Source organism: Spermophilus citellus (assembly GCF_964194105.1).
Source record: "Spermophilus citellus genome assembly, chromosome: 2".
Lineage (NCBI taxonomy): Eukaryota > Metazoa > Chordata > Mammalia > Rodentia > Sciuridae > Spermophilus > Spermophilus citellus.
In genome coordinates this window covers 240,927,139-240,950,570 of record NC_138183.1, presented here as the reverse complement: position 1 = coordinate 240,950,570, position 23,432 = coordinate 240,927,139, and the positions used below count along the sequence as shown (strand labels likewise).

Here is a 23,432-nt window from a genome sequence, read left to right as displayed (position 1 = left end):
GTCATGATTTTATCACCTCTCCAAGACTTTGATTCTGAATAGCATCCTTTAGGTGGCATGACATCAGGGAAACAAAGAATGACAGTGCTTATAAGTAAACATTGCAAAAGAGTATGTATACTCAATTAAAACAAACAAAAAATTAAAAAAGAGTAGGGGGTTAATTGATAAAATATGGAACAGGTGGAAATATATGAAGCCTTTTGTTAAGGATATTGCATAGGTATGTTCCATCAGGATGTCTTCTCCTAACTTGTGAAAGTGTTTCACATGCAACTTTGGAAGCAGAGGTCTTTGGATCTTCATTTTAGCCTGTAGTATTTTCACAAAGAGACATATTCCTGAGGCAGCTGGAAAACGCGAGAGACACAGTGGCTTTTGCTTCCAAAATTGAAAAGGATAATTAAGCACTGCCTTGTGTTCTCCAGGGCCCTTAAAATGTGGTCATTCACAAGAAGTTAAATCAGTACTTGACTCATGAGAAAACCAATGTACAGAATATTGATAAAGGCAAATATCAAGGATATATACAGATATAGGCCATTTACTAGCTATTAAGTTGATATTCATGTCACTGTGAATATTTTGGATTTGTATACACAATAATTTTATGGACTTTCTTTAAAGATATTTGGGATGTGGTGTGTGTATGTGTTGTCTCTCTCTCTCTCTCTCTCTCTCTCTCTCTCTCTCTCTCTCTATATATATATATATATATATATATATATATATATATATATATATATCATGCCACTGATTGTTTTTATTCTTTAACAGCATCTATTATGTACTCAGAACTATTTGCTATTTGGTATTTTTATTTTAGAATTTGTTTACTTTACCCATTTTGTGTCCCAGATTTCAGGCAAGTATTTTAAATAGAATAAAATGTTCAGTCCTTAAAAAAATATGCACACAATCTCATATTGGAGATATTGACTTAAGAAAAATGATTGATTATACAATTCTTTAAAGAAGTAAATGTTTGTGGAGGACAGATGATGACTTGACCAGGACAGAGAATGGGGAAGAAGGAAGAGAAATATTCCTGGAAGAAGTTACTGAGAAGATGAACTTGATAATTTCATCACAAAATAGTCCTTAACAAGTTCATTTTAATTCTTTATTGTATTCTTTTCTTTTTAAATGTCATGGATTTGTCCATCTGAAGACTTCTCTAGTTGCCCAAATCGCTGCCTAGAATCAATATCTTTGAAAGATTTTAAATGTGAATCTGATCTTTGCTGACCAAGGAAGATTTTTTCCTGCATATTATATTTAGACATTTTGCTTTGAAATGTAACTCATCATCTTTTTTATTTCAGAGTTTTTTGAGGCTTATTGTCATAATTAATGAATTGACTGATTTACCTAGAATACAATGTACACTCTTATATAAACTAATAAATTCACAATAAAACATAAGGCACAAAAATATATAAAAGGCAGTTAACAAGAGTTTACTGTATTGTAATATAATTGAAATAAAGCACAAATAGGAGAATGAGCAAATAAAACTTTGAAAAAATTAAAAATTTGAGGATTTTTTTAAATGGAGATAACATGTTAATTTCAGGTAAACAGGGAAGCAGAACGTTTGTACAGCTGAAACATTTTCTTATAACTAAAAATTAGTACAGATACTTATTTAATAAACTATGTGAAACAATTTTCCTTCTGTGCATCATGTAATACTTAAAATAACTTTAACTATAAATATGCAGACAATGTCTAAATATTATAATTATTTAAGTCCATCTTTTATTTTTGAGTTTTTCCAGGGCCTCTTTCACATCCTTGTTCCGAAGGCTATAAATCAGGGGGTTCAACATGGGAATCACAATGGTGTAGAACAGTGAGGTCATTTTGTCTTGATCTAAAGAGTAGGAAGAACTGGGCCGAAAATACATGAAAAGCATGGTGCCCTGGAAAACTGCAACTGCAGTCAAGTGGGAGGCACAGGTGGAGAAAGCTTTGAGCCTCCCCTCAGCAGAGCGGATTTTTAAGACTGATGAGATGATGTAGCCATAAGAGACCAGGACTCCAGAAAAGGTGCTCAGTTCAATGAAACCAAAAAGTGTGAATATTGCTAACTCATTGACCTGTGTGTCAGAGCAAGACAGTAACAGGAGAGGAGGGACATCACAAAAGAAATGATTAATCTCATTAGACCCACAGAAACATAGGCGGAATGTTAATGTCGTGTGTATCAAAGCATCTCCCAGCCCCACAAGGTAAACCCCAAACATGAGCAGGTAGCAAACCCTACTGGACATGTTGACTGTGTATAGTAAGGGGTTGCTGATGGCCTTGTACCTATCAAAGGCCATCACTGCCAGCAGCAGACACTCAGAATCAGCAAAGATACAGAAGATCAAGAACTGCAGAGCACAGCCAATAAAGGAAATTGATTTGTTCTTAGCAAATATGTCAACTAGCATCTTGGGTCCAATTGCTGTGGAATAGCAGAGGTCACAGAAAGAGAGGTGGCTGAGGAAAAAGTACATGGGTGTGTGAAGCTGGGGATCCACTCTAATCATGAAGATCATTCCAAGATTTGCTAGAAGATTAATGAGATAAACCAGGAGAAACATAGCAAATAGAGTGCTTTTCATCTCAGGATTATTAGTAATTCCCATAAAAATAAATTCAGTCTGTGAGGAACAATTTCCTCTGTCCATTATTCCTTGTTCTTACCTAAACTTTTGGAGAAATCATTTTTTAAAAAAGATATATTCATGTTTCATTCTTTACATTCTGTATCTATGTGGAAGAACACCACTTGTTTCCTAGATTTTCTTTTTAGTCTCAGAAAAACATCCATTCATGTGTCACTCTTTAAAGAACAATTGTATCTGCTTGACAATATTCATGATAAATCTGAGAAAGCTGATAGAAAATTTTGATTCAAATCTGAATGTCATTTAAGAAATATGTGATTTCTACAATTTCATTACTTTCTCTCCATCTTTCCTTCTTTGTTAAGGAGAATAATTTTATTCTACTGAAATCTGTGTTCATCTGCAAATTAATATGGAAGAAACACTAGAGTAACTATTACAGTTAAAGAATTGACAACATTCACATAGACCAAAAGGGTAACTTCAATTACATTGGTTTTCAAAAATCATGATTGGTTGAAAAGATCATTGTAGTAGTTCTAGAAATATTAAGCATATCACTGACTACTGAAAATAAAAATTATTATTCTACTAAAAATAAAAATTATGATTCTACTGTTATTACATATGGCTTTTAGTATTTGTGAAATATAAAATAAATATTCATTGATTTCTGTATTTTTTATAAATCTTGTATGATTTTACCACAATGATTGTTGCCCCTTTTTAAAGATAGTCTGGAATTAAAGGATAAGCCTACTGACCATGCAAAGAAAAATGCTAAAAAGACAGTAAAAGCACCTTCATTTAATACATATATTTACATTTCAACTAGATAGTAAATGGAAGCTTATATTTAAAAAAAGAAAAAGAATAAGGATTTTTGAATAGGCATGTTTTACTTAACCATAAGTGGATTTATGTACTTGTGAAGTAATTACAAGTGTGTATGATTCCTATCTGGAATATGAGAAATAGTGGAAGATAGATATAAATGGGATTTTTGTTTTTCTGCTTTTGGCCTAAGTAACAACAGTATATCCTGACTTGAATTTGCATATATAATTATTTTTAATTCAGTACTTCAAATATCTATTAAATAAGAAAACAGCAAAAAAATAACAACAAAACCACTTAATTTGATGTAAATATCTATATGGTATAAAAAAGTGAGCATTTGTTGGTGAATCTATATTAAAATGGAATTAGTAAATAGTAAATTCAGTGGTAAGGAAATTTACTATGTCTTCCAGTTTTGAGAAGAAATTATCATTTTTGATCATAAAACCAGAACTTATGGAACAGAGTAACTTGGCATAAAATGATTTATTTACAGATGTCTTTTTTAATGTAATTTCTTTAAACCTCAAGTCTTTGAGTTTGGAAACTCAGGAACTTACCTGTCACAAATTTACCTGTCATTCTTTGTTAACTGAACCTTAAGCAGGTAGCATGGAATTATACCAGATAACTTTTGGGATTTAACTCTCTAAAGCTATTCCCTCAAGCTTTGCTGTTATGCAAACTTATGACTTAATTATATTTATGGTTCTTTATTTTCCCCTCTGAATATATCCACATCTTTATGAAAGATAGAGTTTGTATTATTGACTATTATCAATAAACTGATCTATGACAGAATGAAAACTATGAGTAAATTTTATGGTGCAAAGTACATAAAATACATACATACCCTTTACTGTAAAATATGATCTATGTCATCCTTGTCTAATTAAAGCAGAATGTGAAGGAAATCAGCCCCTCAAATTAGTCATTTCCAACACCTTTCTTTTTTAAAATTTTTTTTCTGCTTTTTAAAATATTGTCCATAGTCTTAATGGATAAGTAATGACTAAGTAACTTTACTAGTACTTGCGTGGAAGATGGAAGGAGACAGAATATATGTATGATGATGTGAGGAGGAAAAAAGAAGTGTGTCACATTAGATTGGGTAGAGAGAAATGATAGGAGGGATGGGGAGGGGAAGGGGAGAATGTAAGTACAGCAGAATAAAATAGACATTATTAATACTGTGTGTATATATGTGACTACATGACCAATGTGATTCTGCAACCTGTACACTCAGAAAAATGAGAAATTATATCCCATCTGATTCAAATGTATGATATGTCAAGATCATTCTACTGTCAGGTGTAATAAATTAAAACAAATTTAAAAAATAAAGTTAAAAAAAATCTATGGGGGGTCACTTGCCTTCTATTCTATCCCTATTCCTTAGAAACTTTACTTTATGGTTCTATGTGTTCACTTATCCTAAGCATAAACGTCATCTAATATGTCCTTTTGTATCAGTCTCCCCTCATTTAGCATCCCTTTGTCCGAATATATCCATGTTGCAGCATGTTTCTGAAACTTGTTCTTTTTTATGACTGCATAGCATTTCATTTTATGAATAAGAGACCCTTTGATTATTCATTTCTATTGGATGGATATCTGGGTTGTTTCTATTTTTATCTGTTGTAATAATAATGCTGTGATTACTCATATCAATAGCAATAAAAAGGGCCATATTCTTCACCCAGAATCTTCACATCCTTTCTCCAACTATGTGTCATCCACCCACATATCTTAGATTTTACAATTATGTTGCATATTGTACAGTCAATACACCGCTTTTTGAATTATGTGGAATTCATCCATATGAGAATTTCTCTAATAAATTTAAGACTTTAGGGATAAAAATCATTTTTGTATTCTCTATAATCAGTACTAAAAGATTTAATAGAGTTAATTAGCTACTAAATATTTTTGGCTATTTTAGAGAGCATTGATCAAAAATTAAAAGTATAATGTATCTCAAAGATTTTTACCCATATAGCTTATATGTGTAAGAATGATTCACTCAAATATTGTACATAAATGTACAATAACATTGTTATTGTACAAATAACAATCTTCCTAAAAAACAGTTACAAATGTTTTGAAAAAGTGATTTCACTTCCTACTATTCATACTAATTCTTTGTTAACTTGCTGAATACTGGAAGAGTGAATCCTATACACTCCAAATATCACATAGCAAGAGATTCTTCATATTTCTTGAACCTTGTTGTACTACTGCAGTGTTTGATTTGACTGGGCTACCACTAAAGGACCCAGAGCCAACTCCTGCTTCTATATTGGTCTGATTGAAATTTCTGTCTTTCTTCTATATAGGTGCGGTTCAAGTATTTGTTATGTTTATGCACAGAAAAAAAATAAAAGGAGATCACACACGTAGTCACTATTTATTTAAATTGTTAAGTTAAATGTTAAGCTAGGAAGTGAAGAATTTAAGAATTTCTGCAATGATAGTTTTCACAGATTAAAGATAGATGCATCTTCTTAGAAACACAGTGTCCATTTAGCTTCCTTTCAAAATTTTGTTGTCATTTAATTCCTCTGAGCAACAAAACATAGAAATCATCCTAGGTTGTGCTATTTCCAGTCATTAAGAAATTATAGAGGTAGTCTCAAGCTGTTACCTAATAAGCTAAAGTATCAATGTGAATCAGTCCAAGACTACATGGGGGAGTGCAAGAGGATCAGATGAGCCTGTCTTTCTAGAGATATTCACATGCTTATATCACTTTGTGACACTCTTTCACCTAGCCCAGCTGTCTCCTGAATACCACAATGTGACCTTAATCAATGGGAAGAGCAGCAGAATAATGACAGTGGTTATTTTGAGCCCTATGTTCTAGTACTTTATATAGCAAAAGTTAACTAGAGCAATGTGGAGAGAATATAATTAGATATGTACTTTTTCAGAAAGCAATTGTTTTTAATACTAGGCACTATATCTGTATATACACATAGTCTGGTATATATGCATAGGTTTATTTATGTAGATATGCATGTGTCTGTTTTCTCACAGTCTGAAGAAAACATTTGACAAACAGATCTGACAAAGGACTTGTAGTCAGAATATGAAGTACTCACAGCAATAAGAAGACAATAATAACCAATAGTATAAAAAATGGAGAAGAGACTTCAATAGAAACTTCCCCAAAGAAAATCTTTGGATGAAAAATTAATGTATGAGAAGATGAGCAGGAGCTGTAGTTATTGGGAAAGTGATAATTAAAGACAAAATGAGATATTATGACATACCTGCAATAATTCATGAGCTAAAATTTTAAAGAATCATATGTACCATTAATTAAAATATTGTGGAACATGAACTTTCATGAACTTCTGGTGGGAAGATATAATGTTGCATTTTGGAATATATGTGGACAACTTCTATGAAAGTTACACAGACTTGAACTGCAATACATCTATTTCATTCCTGTGTATTACCTAAATCAAGCCTCATGTTCATACAATGTTTTCTTAATGGGTGTTTATAGCTGTTCTGTTTCTAATAACAAAAACATTGGGAATAACTCAAATATATCAATGTGAGTGGTCGCATAAATTGTAGCATATTCCTGTACAAGAAATGTACACATAAATAAAAATAATAAATTAGAGAAACATGCAATATCATGGATGAATCTCAAAATAATTGTGATGTTTGGAGAAAAACACACTTGAGAGAATATATAATGTGTAATACCACTTATAAAAATTATATCAGAATAAAATCTAATCTATACTGACAAAGTATGTATCAATGCAAAAGGCCTATAAAATGCATGTGGTTTCCTGAGGTGATGAAAAGAACAGATGAAAAAAGTGGTGCAAGGAAATTTTGGGTGGTGATTGATTTTTTCCTTGTCTTATTGTACTCATATTTAAAACAAGGATATATGGCAGAAAGATAACTGAAAGGAAAGACTAGTGAATGGGATTTATTAATATCTTAATATTCATCCAATCATCTCATTTCGTTCTTTTAATGGAACTTTTTAGAAATCTGGTAGCCTGTACTACACTCAATTATTTGGTTAAGTCATTTAGTTTATCTGAAAACTATTCAAATACTTGTTTAGTTTCCTTACCAAAAACAATTGGTCTAAAAAATTCATAAGAAAATTTACAGCAGTAAAAGATGGTGAATGAATTCCAAAGGCAAGTATGAAAGGCTATAAGAGTTAGAAAAGATATGAAATGATAGCTATGTGAACCTACTTTCTATAGTAATCATGTTACTACCTAAAGCTTTCTGGTAACATCATATATATATATATATATATATATATATATATATATATATATATATATATACAAACACACACACATAATAAAATTTATTTTAAAAATTAATCTGAATTTTTTTTCTAAATTTGCATTAACAGGGAACATGGATGTGCTTTTCAGAGACATTTAGTTTCTATTAATATTCTTTATAAATGTAACAATGTAAAAATATATAGTTTCAAATTAGAGCAGTAATATTAAATAAGAGATATTGAAGAATTGTCAGGATTCACTTTATGGTTCTTTGTTTTATTAAAGCCTAACTAAAATATTTTTATGATTAAGATTTGATATATTTGCTACTTTTTAATACCCCTTTTAAAAATTTTCTTTTACAATGAAGGATGCCACAGTAATACTCTGACATGTTATATGCTAACATTGAGGTTCTGGGAGAAAACTCATTTAATACTTGGAATGAATCAGGAAGATTATGAAAATGAAACTTTCTGAGCATTTGACCTACCCAAGGTTTCCTAACTACTGACAGATAGATTTAAGGACCAGTAAGTAAGGAATTTAGCAACTGAGTGATTCTACACCATGTACAACCAGAAGAATGAGTAGTTATACTCCATATATGTATGATGTGTCAAAATGCATTCTATTGTCACATATAACTAATAAGAATAACCTTAAAGACAAAATCAAACAGTTATAAAGTCATAAGAATAGGATAAACTTACATAGTGAATAGTAATTTTAAGCTAACAAAGAGAATATACATTGATTAAAGTTTATCCTTTACATTTATGAGGCAAAGAATCATAATTCTGTCACAGAAGAACTGTGAAATCTGCTGGTGCTTATATAAGCAGAACCCCAACCTCTTCTGACAAGTTTGTGTGATTTATGCAGCTTTTACAAGGTGATTAGTCACTATCACTTGACACTGATGACAGATGCAAGACTTTAGGAAATGGAAGGTAAAGCTCAGGTTCAGAGTCTTTGAGAGTTTTGATGGTGGTTTTATTTAATGTGAGAAACACTGCTTTAAGGACAGAGGTGATCAATTTTCAATTAAATTTTTAAAAAATTCTAAACTCATGCATTGAACTACACCAATGCTAGACATGCCTATTTGCTATCAATCAGTCATGCATTGAACTACACCAATGCTAGACATGCCTATTTGCTATCAATCAGTTCAACTGGATTTAGAATGAGTATTTTATTCATTTTGAGTTTTTTTTTTTGCTTTTGTCAGTACAGGTTATTCATTTATTTTTCTTGGCGCATCTCAATTACACAGACTGGTTTTTGTTGTGGAATATTGCAATACATGAATCCTCAATTTGATCAATTTCAGTCCCCAATAATCCCCACTCTCTGCACTTTCTCCTAGGAACCCCTGCTTCTACCCCAATGGTCACCCTTCTACTTTCATGGAGTCCCTTTATTTCCCTATCTTTTTCATCTAGCTTGAAGGAAAACATACAATGCTTTTCTCTCTGACTTATTTCTCACAGAATTATGATTTCAATCACCATCCTGTTTTCTACAAATGACATAATGCCATTCTTATTTGTGAATGAATAAAACCCCAGTGTGAATATAGAACAATTTATTTATCCATTCATCTGTTGATGATCACCTAGATTGATAAAATAACTTAGCTCTTGTTTATTGTGTTGCTATAAATGTAGGTAAGCACTGATCTCTAAATTTTGCTGATTTATTTATTTTTTGTATTAGTGTGGAGGAGTGGGATAGCTACATCATATGGAAGTTCTATTACTAGCTTTTTGAAGATTCTCTATTTACTAGCTTTTTGAAGCTCCTCTATCCTGACTTCCATAGTGGCTGTACTAATTTACATTCCCACCTACAAAAGAGTTCCTTTTCCCTGCATCCTCACCAGAGTTTATTGTTATTTGCATGCTTGAAGATTGTCAGTCTAATTGAGGTGAGATGGATCTCAGTGTAGTTTGATTTGTATTTCCCTGAGGGCTAAACTTAATAAGAGACAAAAATGGGAAAATTACAACAGATACAAGTAAAATCAGAAGGACTTTAGGTACTATTTTGAGGTATTATGTTCCAATAAATTGAAAAATATGTAAGAAAGGGATAAATTTCTAGACACGTGTGATTCACCAAAACTCACCAAAGAGAACAAAGAGGATATAGAAAACTTAAAGTGACCAATAAAAAATGATGGATTTATTAGCTGAATTTTACTAGTTGTTTAAAGAATTAATTCCAAATCTCCTTAAATTAGTCCATGAAATTGAGAGAAAAGGAATGCTTCCAACCCCATTTTATGAAGCCTGTATCACCCTGATAGAAAAACTGAATAAGAACACTTTAAGAAAACTATAAATGAACATATTTGATGAACATACATGCAAAATCCTCAATAAAATATTAGAAAAGAGAAAAAGACTTCCCCAACACATTTGTTATGGTTAAGGTGTGGGGTGTCTCACCGAACTTGTAATAGACAATGCAAGAAAAGTGTAGAGGTGAGAAATTGGGTTATAAGAGCCTTAATTTCATTCATTAGTCCATTAATCAACTAATAGGGATTAACTGGGTGGTAACTGTAGGCAGGCAGCATGCCTTAGGGTATATATTTTGTCTCTGGTGAGCAGAGCTTAGTCTTTCTCTGCTTTCTTCTACTCAGCTCGGAACTGCTTTCCCCTACCATGCAGAGCAGCCATTAATCATCTATGGATTGAGACCTCTGAAACTTTATTAAAGAAACCTCTACTCCTCTAAAATTGTTCTTGTCAGGTCTTTTGGTTACAGCAGTGAAAAAGCTTACTAAACCAACATTAAAAAATCATACACCATAATCAAGTTGACTGCAGCCCAGGGGTGAAATACAATGCTGGCTCAATGTAAGCAAATCAATAAATGCCATACACCACACAAATAGAAACAAGGACAAAAAGTAAAGAAAAAGAAAAAAAAACAGGATAATCTCAATAGATTGACAAAATATATCCACTATTTATAATAAAAACCTTGAAAAAAGTAGGGATAGAAGAAACTTGTCTGAATACAATAAAGGCTATGCATAACAAACACAAAGTCAACATCACATTAAGTCGGGAAAATGTAAACTATTTTCTCTAAAATTGGGAACAAGATAAGAATAGCTACTCTCATATTTCTATTCAATATAGAAGTTGAAATTTTAGAAAACTTACTCAAGATAAAGAAATAAAAGGGATACAGATAGGAAAGGAAGAAGTCAAATTATGTCTAGTTGCAGGTTATTTGATTCTGTAGTTAGAAGACTAAAAGTTTTACCAAAAGTTTTCAGGGTATTATTAACACTTTCATCTTTGCTCTGTCATGATTCCATCTAGGAGCACCCTATATAATGAGATGGGAAGGTGACACATTGAAGATGGAAATCCTTCTCCTGGGATTCAGTGACCATCCAGAATTTCTGAGTCTTCTTTTTTGCTGTGTTGTTTTCCATCTACTCTGTACCCTGATGGGGAATCTTGGGATGATTTTACTAATCACCACCAGTTCCCACTTGCCTATCCCAGTGTACTTTTTCATCTGCATACTGTTCTTTATAGGTGCATTTTACTCTTCTATCATTGCACTTGAATTACTGTGAGCTTGATTTCTGATATGAAAACCATTTGTTTTACTAGCTATACTGCAGAGTTATATTTTTTTCTGTTCAATCCTTCTTCTTGGCTGCCATGGCTTGTGACAGGTACATAGCAATCTGCAACCCACTGCTTAATACCATTATTATCTCCAAGAGGTCTGTTGCAAGATTGTGCTCAGAGCACTTTGTTGGTGTGTGGGGGATTCAATTCTGACACTGGCATGTTTGACATCATTCTTGTGGTCTTTGCTTGCTTGGTAGAGGCAGTCTGTTTTCTAACAGTTCTCCTCTCCTGTGCCTGCATTTTGGCAGCCATCCTTAGAACAGATTCAGCAGAGGCCAGAAGGAAAGGCTTCTCCTCCTGTGCTTCCCACCTGATAGTGGACACTCTCGACCATGGCTCCCTGATCTTCATTTATTTTTGGCCCAGGACAGGTCATTCACTAGATATTGACAAAGTGACCTCTGTGTTTTATAAGTTGATTATCCCTATGCTGAACTCCTTATTATAAAATGTAAGGAACAAAGATGCAAATAATTCCTATAAAAATAATCATTAAGATTACTCTCCTTTGATAACAGTAATCAATCTTGTAATTTTCAAACATACCTATTCTTTGACATTTTTTTCTGTCTGTTGCAAATGTCAATTTAATAAGGATATTCCTCTAATCTGTCGATAATGAAACTTCCACAAAAGAAAATACCAGAGATCAACAGTGGAACTAGACTCTCATTTTATTTATATCATCACTATCTGTTATTTCCCAGTTGAAATTTTTAATATTTATTTCAGGGGAAGATTTACCTTTTCTTACACTCTTGTGTCTCTTATTCTTACACATTTTCTGTTCTTACTCTTTAACTTTTTTCACAATTTCTGTCAAAAATGAATAAGTCACTGAAATAACAATGTTGGTCCTTTTGTGAAAGAAAATTAATGACTGTAACAAAGATTATTTGCAAATTAATTTTGATTTTGGGGGCTGGGGATGTGGCTCAAGTGGTAGCGCGCTCGCCTCGCATGCCTGCGGCCCGGGTTCGATCCTCAGCACCACATACAAACAAAGATGTTGTGTCCGCCGAGAACTAAAAAATAAATATTAAAAAAAATTCTCTCTCTCTCTCTCCCTCTCTCTCCCCTCTCTCATTCTCTCTTTAAAAAAATTAATTTTGATTTTCATGTAAATATGTGTTCATTGTACTTTACCTATCCAAATTCCACTCATTCTAAAAAGACTCATTATATATTATTGTCAAAATTTTATTCTGAATCCTCCTTTACAATCACAGGGTAGTTTGTACTCTAAATCTCATAATAATCATGGGTGTATTACTTTGAGTACTCTATTCTCATTATTTTGTGTCTTACACTTATTTATGTCTGTGTTCTATTTTCCTACAAAATTATTTATTAATTTTAATTCATTGCTTTTAATCTTTTGCATTTGTATCACAGTGTCTTCCCAGTGCATATTCTGAGTAAATTTTATGAAATAAATACAGGTTTACTATTGATTGTTTTCAGTTCTTACCATATACATCTGACTTGCAAGAAAATAGTTATTCCTTTTATAGTATTTTTGGTTTATTCTCCATAGTGGTACCATATATGCTTGGATGCCCATTACAAGTTATTATCAAGAAGGATGTCTAAAAAATAGGTAAATTATTAGCAAATTTCTGTATATAGAATATGATAAAGTCTGGTTCTTAGACTGTTTCCTCAAAAGTCTAATGGATCTGAAATTTCCTGATCTATGAAGTACAAAGCAAAAATTTCTGAGGGATGCTCTACTGTTAGGGTCAGGACTGGGAACTGAAGCCTGGAACTGGTGGTTTATGGCTTAGTTGACTGCTGGAAATGACCTTTATAGAAAGTGTGGATGAGAATTCAAAAAAAAAAAAAGTTAAATCTGAAGATGAGGTTAAATATTTAGAAAGTGGATGAGCTAAGAGGAAGACTTTCTGACAGGGAAAATATATGTTGGATTGTAATACATGACCACAGTTTTACTCACTACAGTGAGATGCATTTTTTTAAAAAATAATTTATCCATAAATATCAGTAACACTATGGCATTTTGAGACTGAAGAGAACTAAGTACTTCAACCTGAGTCTTTAGCAGTAAATATACTTTGAAGTGCATGGATGTGTCAAAATAGATGGTTATTGATTCTTCATAGCTGCCATTTCAGCAACAGCCTTTAGGATCAGCCCCAAGGGGTATAACATAGAATGAGTTGCTCTGGGATTAATTATCTAAATTTCTTGGAAATGTGGAGTCTGGGACTGAATTCCTTAGTGCAGTTTTAGGCCCCTGATCTGAGCAGCATAGAGATGTGCTTAGCAGATGGTCAGCAGAGGTAGCCATGAGGAGCCTCTACTCAGCTTTAGCCAAGAGCAAAGGCAGAGTCTAGAAAAATAGGTTATGAGGAGGATAAGGAGAAAACAGCACACATGATGGAAACTAGACTCTGAAGCCTGATTCTGACCAGCTAAGGGAGCAGGCTCTATCCAGCACAGGAGGTAGACCCTAGAGAACATCTCATGATGTGGTTCTATCAGCAACACCATCCTTTCTTGGAGCACTGGAAGATCAGTTCCTGAGCACTACTCAGTAGACTCTTAGAGACTGTCAAGAACAATATCATATGTATGTCTACTATCTTTACGTATGTAACTGATAAATATGGATATACAGATACAATCATAGAATGTGTATATTAAACCCCTATTTAACAGATGAAAAATCTAAAACCTGAACGTAGACACATAACCACCAAGTAATGAGAGCACACAGATTTGAAACCAATACCTGGCTCACTTTAAGGTCCAAATTTTATTCTCATATTTTTATCATTTTTAAAAGTTAAAACAAAACAAAAAAGTCAAAAAATAAAGATTATTATATCTCTTTCTTTAAAAGAAAATCTGACAAAGAATATATGAGAAACATGTAGCAAAAGGAATTAACAATGTGTTTGCTTTTTATACATACCAATATATTTAATATATTTTCAACAAATTACATTGAGTTGGGAAACTGAGCAATGATTAAGAGCTCCTGATAAGTAATATATTCCATGAACAATAAGTATGCCATCTGAGATTATAGAGACAAGCAGATATTTAAAAGATGGGACACAATTTTTTGTTTCTTTTAAATTATTCAGTCAGTAATACTAGACATACACCCTGAGAAAATTTCATATTTTTATAAATTGGTTCATTCCTATAAATTTTAATGTAATAGTTTTAGCACATCTTATAAGCAAAATGATGTATAGAAGTAGGGAAGAGAATTTGAATGAAAAACTTGCATAAACTCAATCTTCCTTTTATATCAACAACCTGAAATAAGACAAATACTCCTGAAAGCTTGAAATTCTGTGATATTTTCCATCACCAGATTAACCAATGAGTGATAACATTGAGAAGAACATTTGCTACCAATTAATTTAACTATTAGAATATTCATAGTATTTTCTGATATTCAGTCACTCTTAAATGACCATTATTAACATAGTTTATAATAGACTTTCAGTTTATTTTTCAGACACAGAAAGAACCAATATAAATCATTCTAAAGGAAATAATCATGTAAATGTTACTTTTTTCCCCCAGTGAGCATATATTTATGTTAATTCTTCTTCCTTACAACTTAAACTGTACCAATTGGTCATTACCATTGTTCTAATTTTAACTAAAAATAATATATTATAAAATGCTATGAACCCATTGAGAGAGAAGGAGGCTCCCTTTCCAGATGCCTTTGGAGAAGGTCCTGGTCTTAAATCTCTGGCTTCCAGCTGTGCAGCACCACATCTGTCCTCTAGTCTGAGGGCAAAGAGGGAAGTCCACTCCTATGCCCAGACTGCAAGGGGAAAGGAAAGGCTGGAGCTCTGGTACAGGAGTTATTACTGGTAACTGAGGAAGACTGAAGAAGTGTGGATGTGAAGTAAGAAGTTCTGTACATTAAATGCCCTCTTTTGCTGATAATTTCCTTCAGTTTAAGCAGAAGGCAAGAGGTATGGAGAGACTTCCTCTAAAACAATATAGTTCATGAAAAGTGAGGAAGGGAGAACCTTTAAATTTAAAAATACTCCTTTATGCATTTATTTTGCAGGAGACACTGCTTGGTTTACTTTGTAACTGTTTTCAAATGGCTTTCTGAAGCCAAACACCCCAAACAACAGAGCCAAACATAATGGGAAAGGAACCAGACAAGAACATTGCCTTAAAAACTGTGTCTAATGTGCTCCCTCTTCTTCATTCTTAAGTATTTATTTACTATTTAGTTATTCTAAGTGTTATGATGGAAATTTATAGAAAGACATTAGTGCTTAGGAAGGAAACAACAAAGACTGAGTTTTACTCTCTCAATTTTCCTCCAGTGTATCAACTGTGTCCACTAAACCCATATTTGAAGTTGAAAGCTTACAGAGGGTGTGTTGAATTAGCAAGGCATCTTTCTGGCTGAAACATCAACAAGGTGGGAGACATAAAGGACCTTTTCTACAAAACACCTCAGTGATGTTCTTTTGTTCTTCACTTAAAAGACGAAGACCAATAATTATGGCTACTTAATCTCAATCTTGTCACAATAGAAAGTATTGGAAAATATTTCGAAGGTTGTATCGGTGAGACCCTATGTCAATGCATTTATGTTTTACTCTCAAAATCTGTTGATGTTTTCAGAGTGTGAAACATGATTTCACCCACAACACAAGTTAGTGCTGATAGCTTTGCTCAGAGCACCCTTTACATCCTTATTTCTTAAGCTGTAGATCAGCGGGTTCAACATGGGGATAACAACTGTGTAGAAAACAGAGGACATTTTATCTGTGTCCATTGAGTAACTCGAGCTGGGTCGAAAATACATGAACAGGAGTGTGCCATGAAATATGGCCACAGCTGTAAGGTGAGAGGCGCATGTGGAGAAGGCTTTGCGTCTGCCCTCAGCTGAGTTCATCCTAAAGATAGTCGTGATGATGTAGCAGTAGGAGAGGAGGACGGTGACAATGCTGAGTCCTACAACACAGCCAATGAAGATGAACATCACTATCTCGTTGATGGAGGTATCTGAGCAAGAGAGGGCTAGCAAGGGTGGGATGTCACAGAAAAAGTGATTGATGACATTTGAATTGCAGAAGGACAATCGAAATGTCAAGCAAGTGTGGATTGCTGAGTCTACCAAGCCCACAAGGTAGGCAACTGCCACTAGCTGGGTACAGATCCTCCTGGACATTGCGATTGTGTAAAGAAGTGGATTGCAGATGGCAACATAACGATCATAGGCCATGACAGCCAACATGAGACACTCTACATCTGCAAAGGCACCAAAAAAATACATTTGGATGGCACAGAAATCATATGGAATTCCCTTTTGCTCAGATAAGAAATCAGCCAGCATCTTTGGAGAGACAGTGGAAGAATAGCAGATGTCACAGAAAGACAGATTGCTCAGGAAGTAATACATGGGTGTGTGAAGTCTGGGGTCTACCTTGATCAGCAAGATCATCCCTAGATTGGCAATCAAGGTTATGCCATAAACAAGGAAGAAGAACACAAAGAGCCCCTTTTGCACATCCTGTCTGCCAGATAGTCCCAAGAAGATGAACTCAGTAAACAGAGTGAAGTTCTCAACTGCCATTGTTCAGATCTGGAAATTCCTGTATATGTAAAAACAAAGTGAAAGTGGAGGTCATCACAGTCTTTCCTTAGTACTAGTTAACCTCCTGGCTCACTCTTTTCTTCTTTCTCTCTATCCCTCCCTCCCTCCCTCCCTCCCTCCGTCCCTTCCTTGATTCCTTTCTTCCTTCTTTCCTTCCTTCCTTCCAGTAATCATAGAAGAAAGAATGCTACAGTTCTTTAAGATAAGTTTTCTCTACTGGAAATATGTCAATTTTAATGTGAATCAAGAGAATAATGGTACCTCTTATATTTATCTTACTCTGTAGAAAGGTTAACATTCTTTCATCTAAATTATGCCAGGTGCTTTTCTGAAAACCTATATAGTCCTTGGAAATATTTTTAGTTAGTTCTTTCTATAGATTAATAAGTTTATGTACTTATAATTTAATGTAATTGTTCCTACAATTAGTTGGTCCAGATATCCACATTTTCTGAGGAGACTGTTGATTTCAAATTTGTAGAAAATTCTTCATTCTGCAAGGAAGAATTTTAGTTATTTGAAAATTGAAATAAAGTATATATCCCATTTTTGTTCCCTCATTATCTTAGATACCTGGGCAAGTAGCAATTAGTCTTAGACTAGCTTTCTACCTCTCCTTTAACTTCTTAGTGCTATTTAGCTGCTATCATATGTCTATATGCTATTGTCAGTGGGAAGAAGATAGTGTGTAGATGAGGACTCTCTAGTGTAGGAAGGTTAGTTGTTTCTGCAGAAGTAGGTAGTCTGGGCTTCATGAACAGTAAACTAGCATAGGTAAAAGGAAACAAGCCAGAGTGTACCATTTTTCCCTTTGAAAGTGGCTATGGTCTGGCTGAGATTCTAAAGGCATTGTGAACTTAATTGCAGAGACATTTGTAGGGTAGGTAACATAAAGGCAAGAAAAGCACTGTAGTTTACTAGATGAGTCCTTTCGATTAACTAGAATCCACATGATCTGTTCACTACAGCTCATATGATGAAAATAATACATGGTGAATATCTTATTTGTTCACGGTCCCATATCCTCAGAGAGATTTGTCTCTGAACTGTGTCTCCCCAAAGCTGTTATATCGTTCTTTTTATTTTCATTGATACCTGTTTCTGTTTTATACCAATGAATTCTGCTAATTTTTATTTAAAAGGCCAATGGAATTCTAGGTCCCACTGTCATATTTTGTCAAAACTAATTGTACATCTTACAATAACATTCCTGTGACCTTTGACCAGTGAAGATATAAGAAAAGTGGAGTTGAAGGTAAATGAAGAAAAAAGAAATAGTTGAAACCTTACCAAGTGTACAATGGTCAATGTGCAGGTTTCCATATCTCAGCATAAGCTCATTTAAATATTTACCAGTATTTAAAGATCTCTAAAAGCAGTGATTTTCTTTGTAATATTAAAAGGTTTTAAAATACATAAAGTGTAGGTAAGAGGTTAAATGGCAAATGATATCAATACCTCTCTAGCATGATAGCATTCAGTGTATTCTCTACTATCTTTGTATTATTTAAAATGCTAAATAAGTAAAGTAATTAAAGTAAATGTTTGCATCGAGTTTTATAGTCTTCTTTTGTCATATAAAAATTTTATTTCAAAAGTATTTCAAACAACTAAAGCAATATACAAGTCAGAACAAAAGTAAAATAAAAAATAAAAAATTCAGTACCTGATTCAGAGCTATTGACCTGGTAACTGGATGCACCTATACCTTCCCAAGAATAGTCATTGTCTTCAGATTGCCCTGGATTTTAAACATCTCTGTGTTTGACCCCTGGGTGCTGAGCACTTGATCCCTTGGGAATAAGGTTAGCATCTGATATTTTAAAGAAGTTAGGTAATTGGGAAATTTGGTTAATTTTAAGAAAGTATTTAAATTTTTTTTAAAATCTTACATTTTTAACCAGCTTAATGCCTAATATTATGTCTTGAAATACTAAAATGACTGCAGTCAACCAGCATTCCATACCTCAGTGTGCCAGTTCCTTTTGTTTTAATGACATAAATGTAAAACAAATGAATCTCAAACACTTTTATGGACACACATGAACAAATACTCTTCATCAAACACATTTAAAAGATAGTTTTATGCTGGGTGCTGGTGCACTCTTGTAATCCCAGTGGCTTGGAAGGCTGAGACAAGAGGATCAGGAGTTCAAAGCCAGCCTCAAAAAAAGCAAGGCACTAAGCAGCTCAGTGAGACCCTGTCTCTAAAAAAAATACAAAATAGAATTGGGTATGCATCTCAGTGGTCGAGTGCCCCTGAGTTTAGTCCCTTGTACCTAAAAAAAAAATTAAAAAAAGAAATAATTTTACAAAGGGACCAAAAATGAATAGTTTTCACACTGTCTTGTGATAATTAGGTTTTGTTTTCTATACTCAGAGATTCTCATCTTCAACAAAAATAATGTCAGAATAAATATATTTTGCATACAAATAAATATTGTGATGTGATGCTTTCCTTTCTATTTCCACACATTAATTTATTTAATCTCTTCTACTAATGACCATTTTTTCTTATATCTAATTTTCATATCATAAAACATCTACTTATAAGTAAAATTATGCATACATAATTTATCATGTGCAAGGGTTATTTTTAAACACATATTCTAAGAAATACCCTATAACAACAAGTAGATTTCACCTTCAAAAGAAAATTTAGACTTCTCACCCTAGTCAGGCACTTTACATTATTTAATTATCACCACAGATTGTCATATATATTAGGCACTAAGTTGTCTAAAACCCATAAGTGATAAGTCAACTTATAGAGTATTGTAGGGATTATTTCACTGAATTCATAGAAATTTCTCATGTTAGATTACTGAAAGAAGCACAAGCATGATTTACTATGTGATATTCAAATGTCTTTGGTTGACAATTTTAAGAAAGTGTGCAGTGACCATGTATATTAACTATATAATGTAAATCTTAATGTAGTTCATTCAATTGCCAAAATTCCTATGTATGATGAATGTGAAAAATTGCCAAACAGTAAGGGGTACAAGAAGTGCAACAGGTTATGCATACTAATGTTTCAAGTAGTTTCACGTTCCCTCTACAGCCCAACTTGAAGTAATGGTTGTAGGTTTTGTGGTGGTCATTTTTGTTTGTCTGGTTTGTTGATATGGAGCATTTCTTTTGCTTTCTAGAAAGCTAGAATACTCATCAGGTGAAGTTCTGTCACATCTGAGTATTTTAGTCTTTGGAAAAGTGATTCTTAGTGATAATTTTTAAGGTCTCTTGATATTTCATTTTTTGAAGGATGATTTCAACAGTAAAATAACAAATGTATTCCTCTGAGAGATACTATTGAGACAAAAAGCAAATCTAAATAATTGCCAATAATTTTCCACCAGGTTAGCTCAAGAATGTCATATTTTGTGTACTCAAGAGCTTTATTAATTTTCTGGTGCACATTTGGAGGAAACATTCAAGGGTATTTGTTTTTCTGATTTCTTTTCAAATTCTTTTTTTTTTATTCCTACTTCTTCCCTATCTGCAGTGATGGCTCACTTTCCTCAGTGTAGAGTCTGGGAAGAATGCAACCTTTAGCTTCATGAACATGGCAGCCCATCCAGGCTCAGTGGTCCAACTTCTACTTCCCATCAATACAGGAGAAACAGTAATATACTAATATGTTGCTGAAAAACAGTTAATCCAAATTATGTCACAAAGAATTTCTGTATTAATAGATAGTGGCTCAAAAGTAAACAGCATCAAGAGTAACTTCAGAAATGGAAATGGAAATGGTCATGTACCAAGACCTAGACGACAAAACAGAGCAGAATCAGCGTTTAAGACAGTATCTCTAGGTCCTATCCATAAATTGCTATTCAAAATACTAGCTTCATTTTGGATGTTTTAAAAGCCCTATAAAAGTGAAATAATTCCATTTGTACTCCTAAATGGCAGGACACTTTAAATCTTTTTATGTTAAATTGCTCTATTCTTTTGTATGTGGTGATAGTTTATTTGTTTTCAATGTGCAGCAGCATCTTAACAAATAAACACACCATCCATTATTAATCAAATTGCAAACACTTCTACTGTGATCATTTTTGCACAAGTGTGATTGTGCATCATGCATTTAATCTATTGGGTGTAAAATAAGGAAGAGCATTTTGGGGTAATAAGGTATGTGTATGTTCAGTTATAAAAGACACTGCCAAATAATTTTCCAGTTGAAACTATTATGACTCCTACTGTCACTAAAAGCTGTAGTTGTTATATATCTTCACAAATTTCTGAAATTGACATCATGAATCATTTTCATTTGATTATTTCATTGGATAAGTTAGAGTTATGTAGTTTTAATTTTTATTCATCTGAGGTCTAGTAGTCTTAAAACCACTTGAGTGATGTGACTGTAAGTCTAAATGTAGAAATGAAAATCAGTTAAAGAGACTTTGGTTAAAAATGCATCTGAATTTTCACAACTCACATTTTTAGCTGATACCAGTGGTCATTGTCCATTTAGGCCATATTACCAGGAGATACCATATAGTTCTATCGTGCAAAGTTGAAGTACCTCATCATTTTTATTATTATTATTTTGATATTTAAAATATCTCTAATAGTCACGATAGGTTTAGATGGCAGCAACACCACAGATATATTGAGGAAAACTGGAGTCCACTGTAAACTACCTCATAGATGATCTGCCATAAATCCCGCCCCCTTTTTTAAAATAAAGAGGTGACTGATGTCTCTTGAGGAAGAGTAACTTGATAAATTCCATAGTCACTGTGAGTTACCTAGGATGTCTACCTCATAAAATGTTGAGGGAAAGAATGAAATAGGAGGCAGGGAAAGAAAGGAGCCCTGGGCAAAATGTAGTATAAGAGCATGTCCCCAGTTGCATCCTTCCTCCTATTATGTCCTCCTGCCAAGAGTTACTACCGATGAGTCAGCTAAAATTATTCATCTATCAAATGGATTAATCCACTGATAATATTGCAGCCCTAATCACTGTCTAAAAAGCCACACTTCTGAACCTTTCTGCTTTGGTATCATGTTTTCAAGACATCAGTTTTTTAGGATGATGTTTTTTGATTCAAACCATAACAACATTCATGTATCTTAGCTTGTATACTTTTATCAGATAACTAACAATATCATATAGTTTTGTGTATTTCTTCTAACATGTGACTGTATACCCATTACCTCACCTAGCTTCTTCCGGTTTTGTGGCATGATAAACTTCAGCAGAGTCCAATGGAGTAACTAAACATCAGTGAAGTACAGAAACAATATTTTTACTTCCTGTTTAATTAATTTTCATGCCTTTTTTTTTTAATTCCTTATCCTAGAATCCACAGTTTTATTTACTTTCTTCCAAACTATAAAATAGGTAATTAAGGCACATACCACAATGTCAGTTAATTTTAATTCAATATCTAATAAAGCTCTCAAAAGTCTATCACATAGGTTGATTTTTTTGGTGTGGGAGGGGGGCACCTGGAATTAAACCTAGGGACACTTAACCACTGATTAACCACTGAGCCACATCTCTTTATTGTTTTTTACTTTGAGACTGGGTTGCACTAAATTGCTTAGGGTTCACAAATTTCCTGCAGCTAATCTGCCTCAGCCTTCCCAGTCACTGGGATTCCCTTAGGTTGATTTTGTTGTTGTTGTTGTTATTTGTTTGTTTTTCCCATTTTGAGTCTTAGTCATGGAGTAGTGCTAGAGTGACAGGAACAAATCATGCTGTCCTTAAGCAGAGAATCTTCACTGTCTCCTAAGGAAGGTGATAGTTTAATGAACAGACTGATGAATGGATCAATGCCTGTAGGAGAGATAATTTATGAATTACAAGATGTACTTAGGGCTGAGAAAGGGAAGAAGAGAACCTCAGTGTAAGTGACTGAGTGGAGTATTTTAGCACAAAACCCTTATCTTTGCAAGTTTGTTTTCCTTAATTTTATTTACATATAATTGACATGGAATTTTACAAATATACAGGTATGATGTGAGGTTGAGTCATATGCTTACAATGTAATGACAAAATCAGAGCCATGACTATATTTGACATATATTTTCTTTGTGGCTTAGCACTAAAACTCACTTTTTCTACTTATTTTTAAGCATACAGTACGTTTACTTGACTATATTAACCTTAGTATAACATAAGAACTCATGGTTACAATGGGAATCCAAGAAATTAGTATAAGGAGAAAGAAAAGCAAAACAAAGATAGTGTAAAAATATACAAATGATCCAAATAGATACTGCTCAAAAAATAAAAATAAAAAAAGACATAAAACTTGCCAATAAGTAATGACAACATGTTCAGCACCACACATCATTAGGGGAATACAAATGAAAACATGTTTCTTTTTATTCCTCACTTGTGGACTTCCTTATCTGTAAAAGCCAGTGCTCCTACCTGCCTAGGATCTCTAATTCT

At 33.4% G+C, this 23,432-nt stretch overlaps 2 protein-coding genes across 2 annotated transcripts in view; both read right to left on the bottom strand.

The window, feature by feature from the left end:
• Positions 1–1,748: 1,748 nt before the first annotated feature.
• Positions 1,749–23,432, bottom strand: part of LOC308641843 (olfactory receptor 5W2-like) — a gene marked incomplete at both ends in the record, with an annotated part of 231,545 nt that continues 209,861 nt past the window's right edge. Inside the window, one exon of the mRNA XM_081280429.1 lies at positions 1,749–2,316. Coding sequence (XP_081136555.1) covers positions 1,749–2,316 — 568 coding nt within the window. The remainder of the gene's footprint in view (positions 2,317–23,432) is intronic.
• On the bottom strand, positions 16,061–16,999 carry LOC308638885 (olfactory receptor-like protein OLF2; the record flags this gene model as incomplete). The annotated part of the gene is made up of 1 exon (XM_081276807.1): positions 16,061–16,999. The coding sequence occupies one exon, from the start codon at positions 16,997–16,999 to the stop codon at positions 16,061–16,063; it is 939 nt and encodes a 312-aa protein (XP_081132933.1).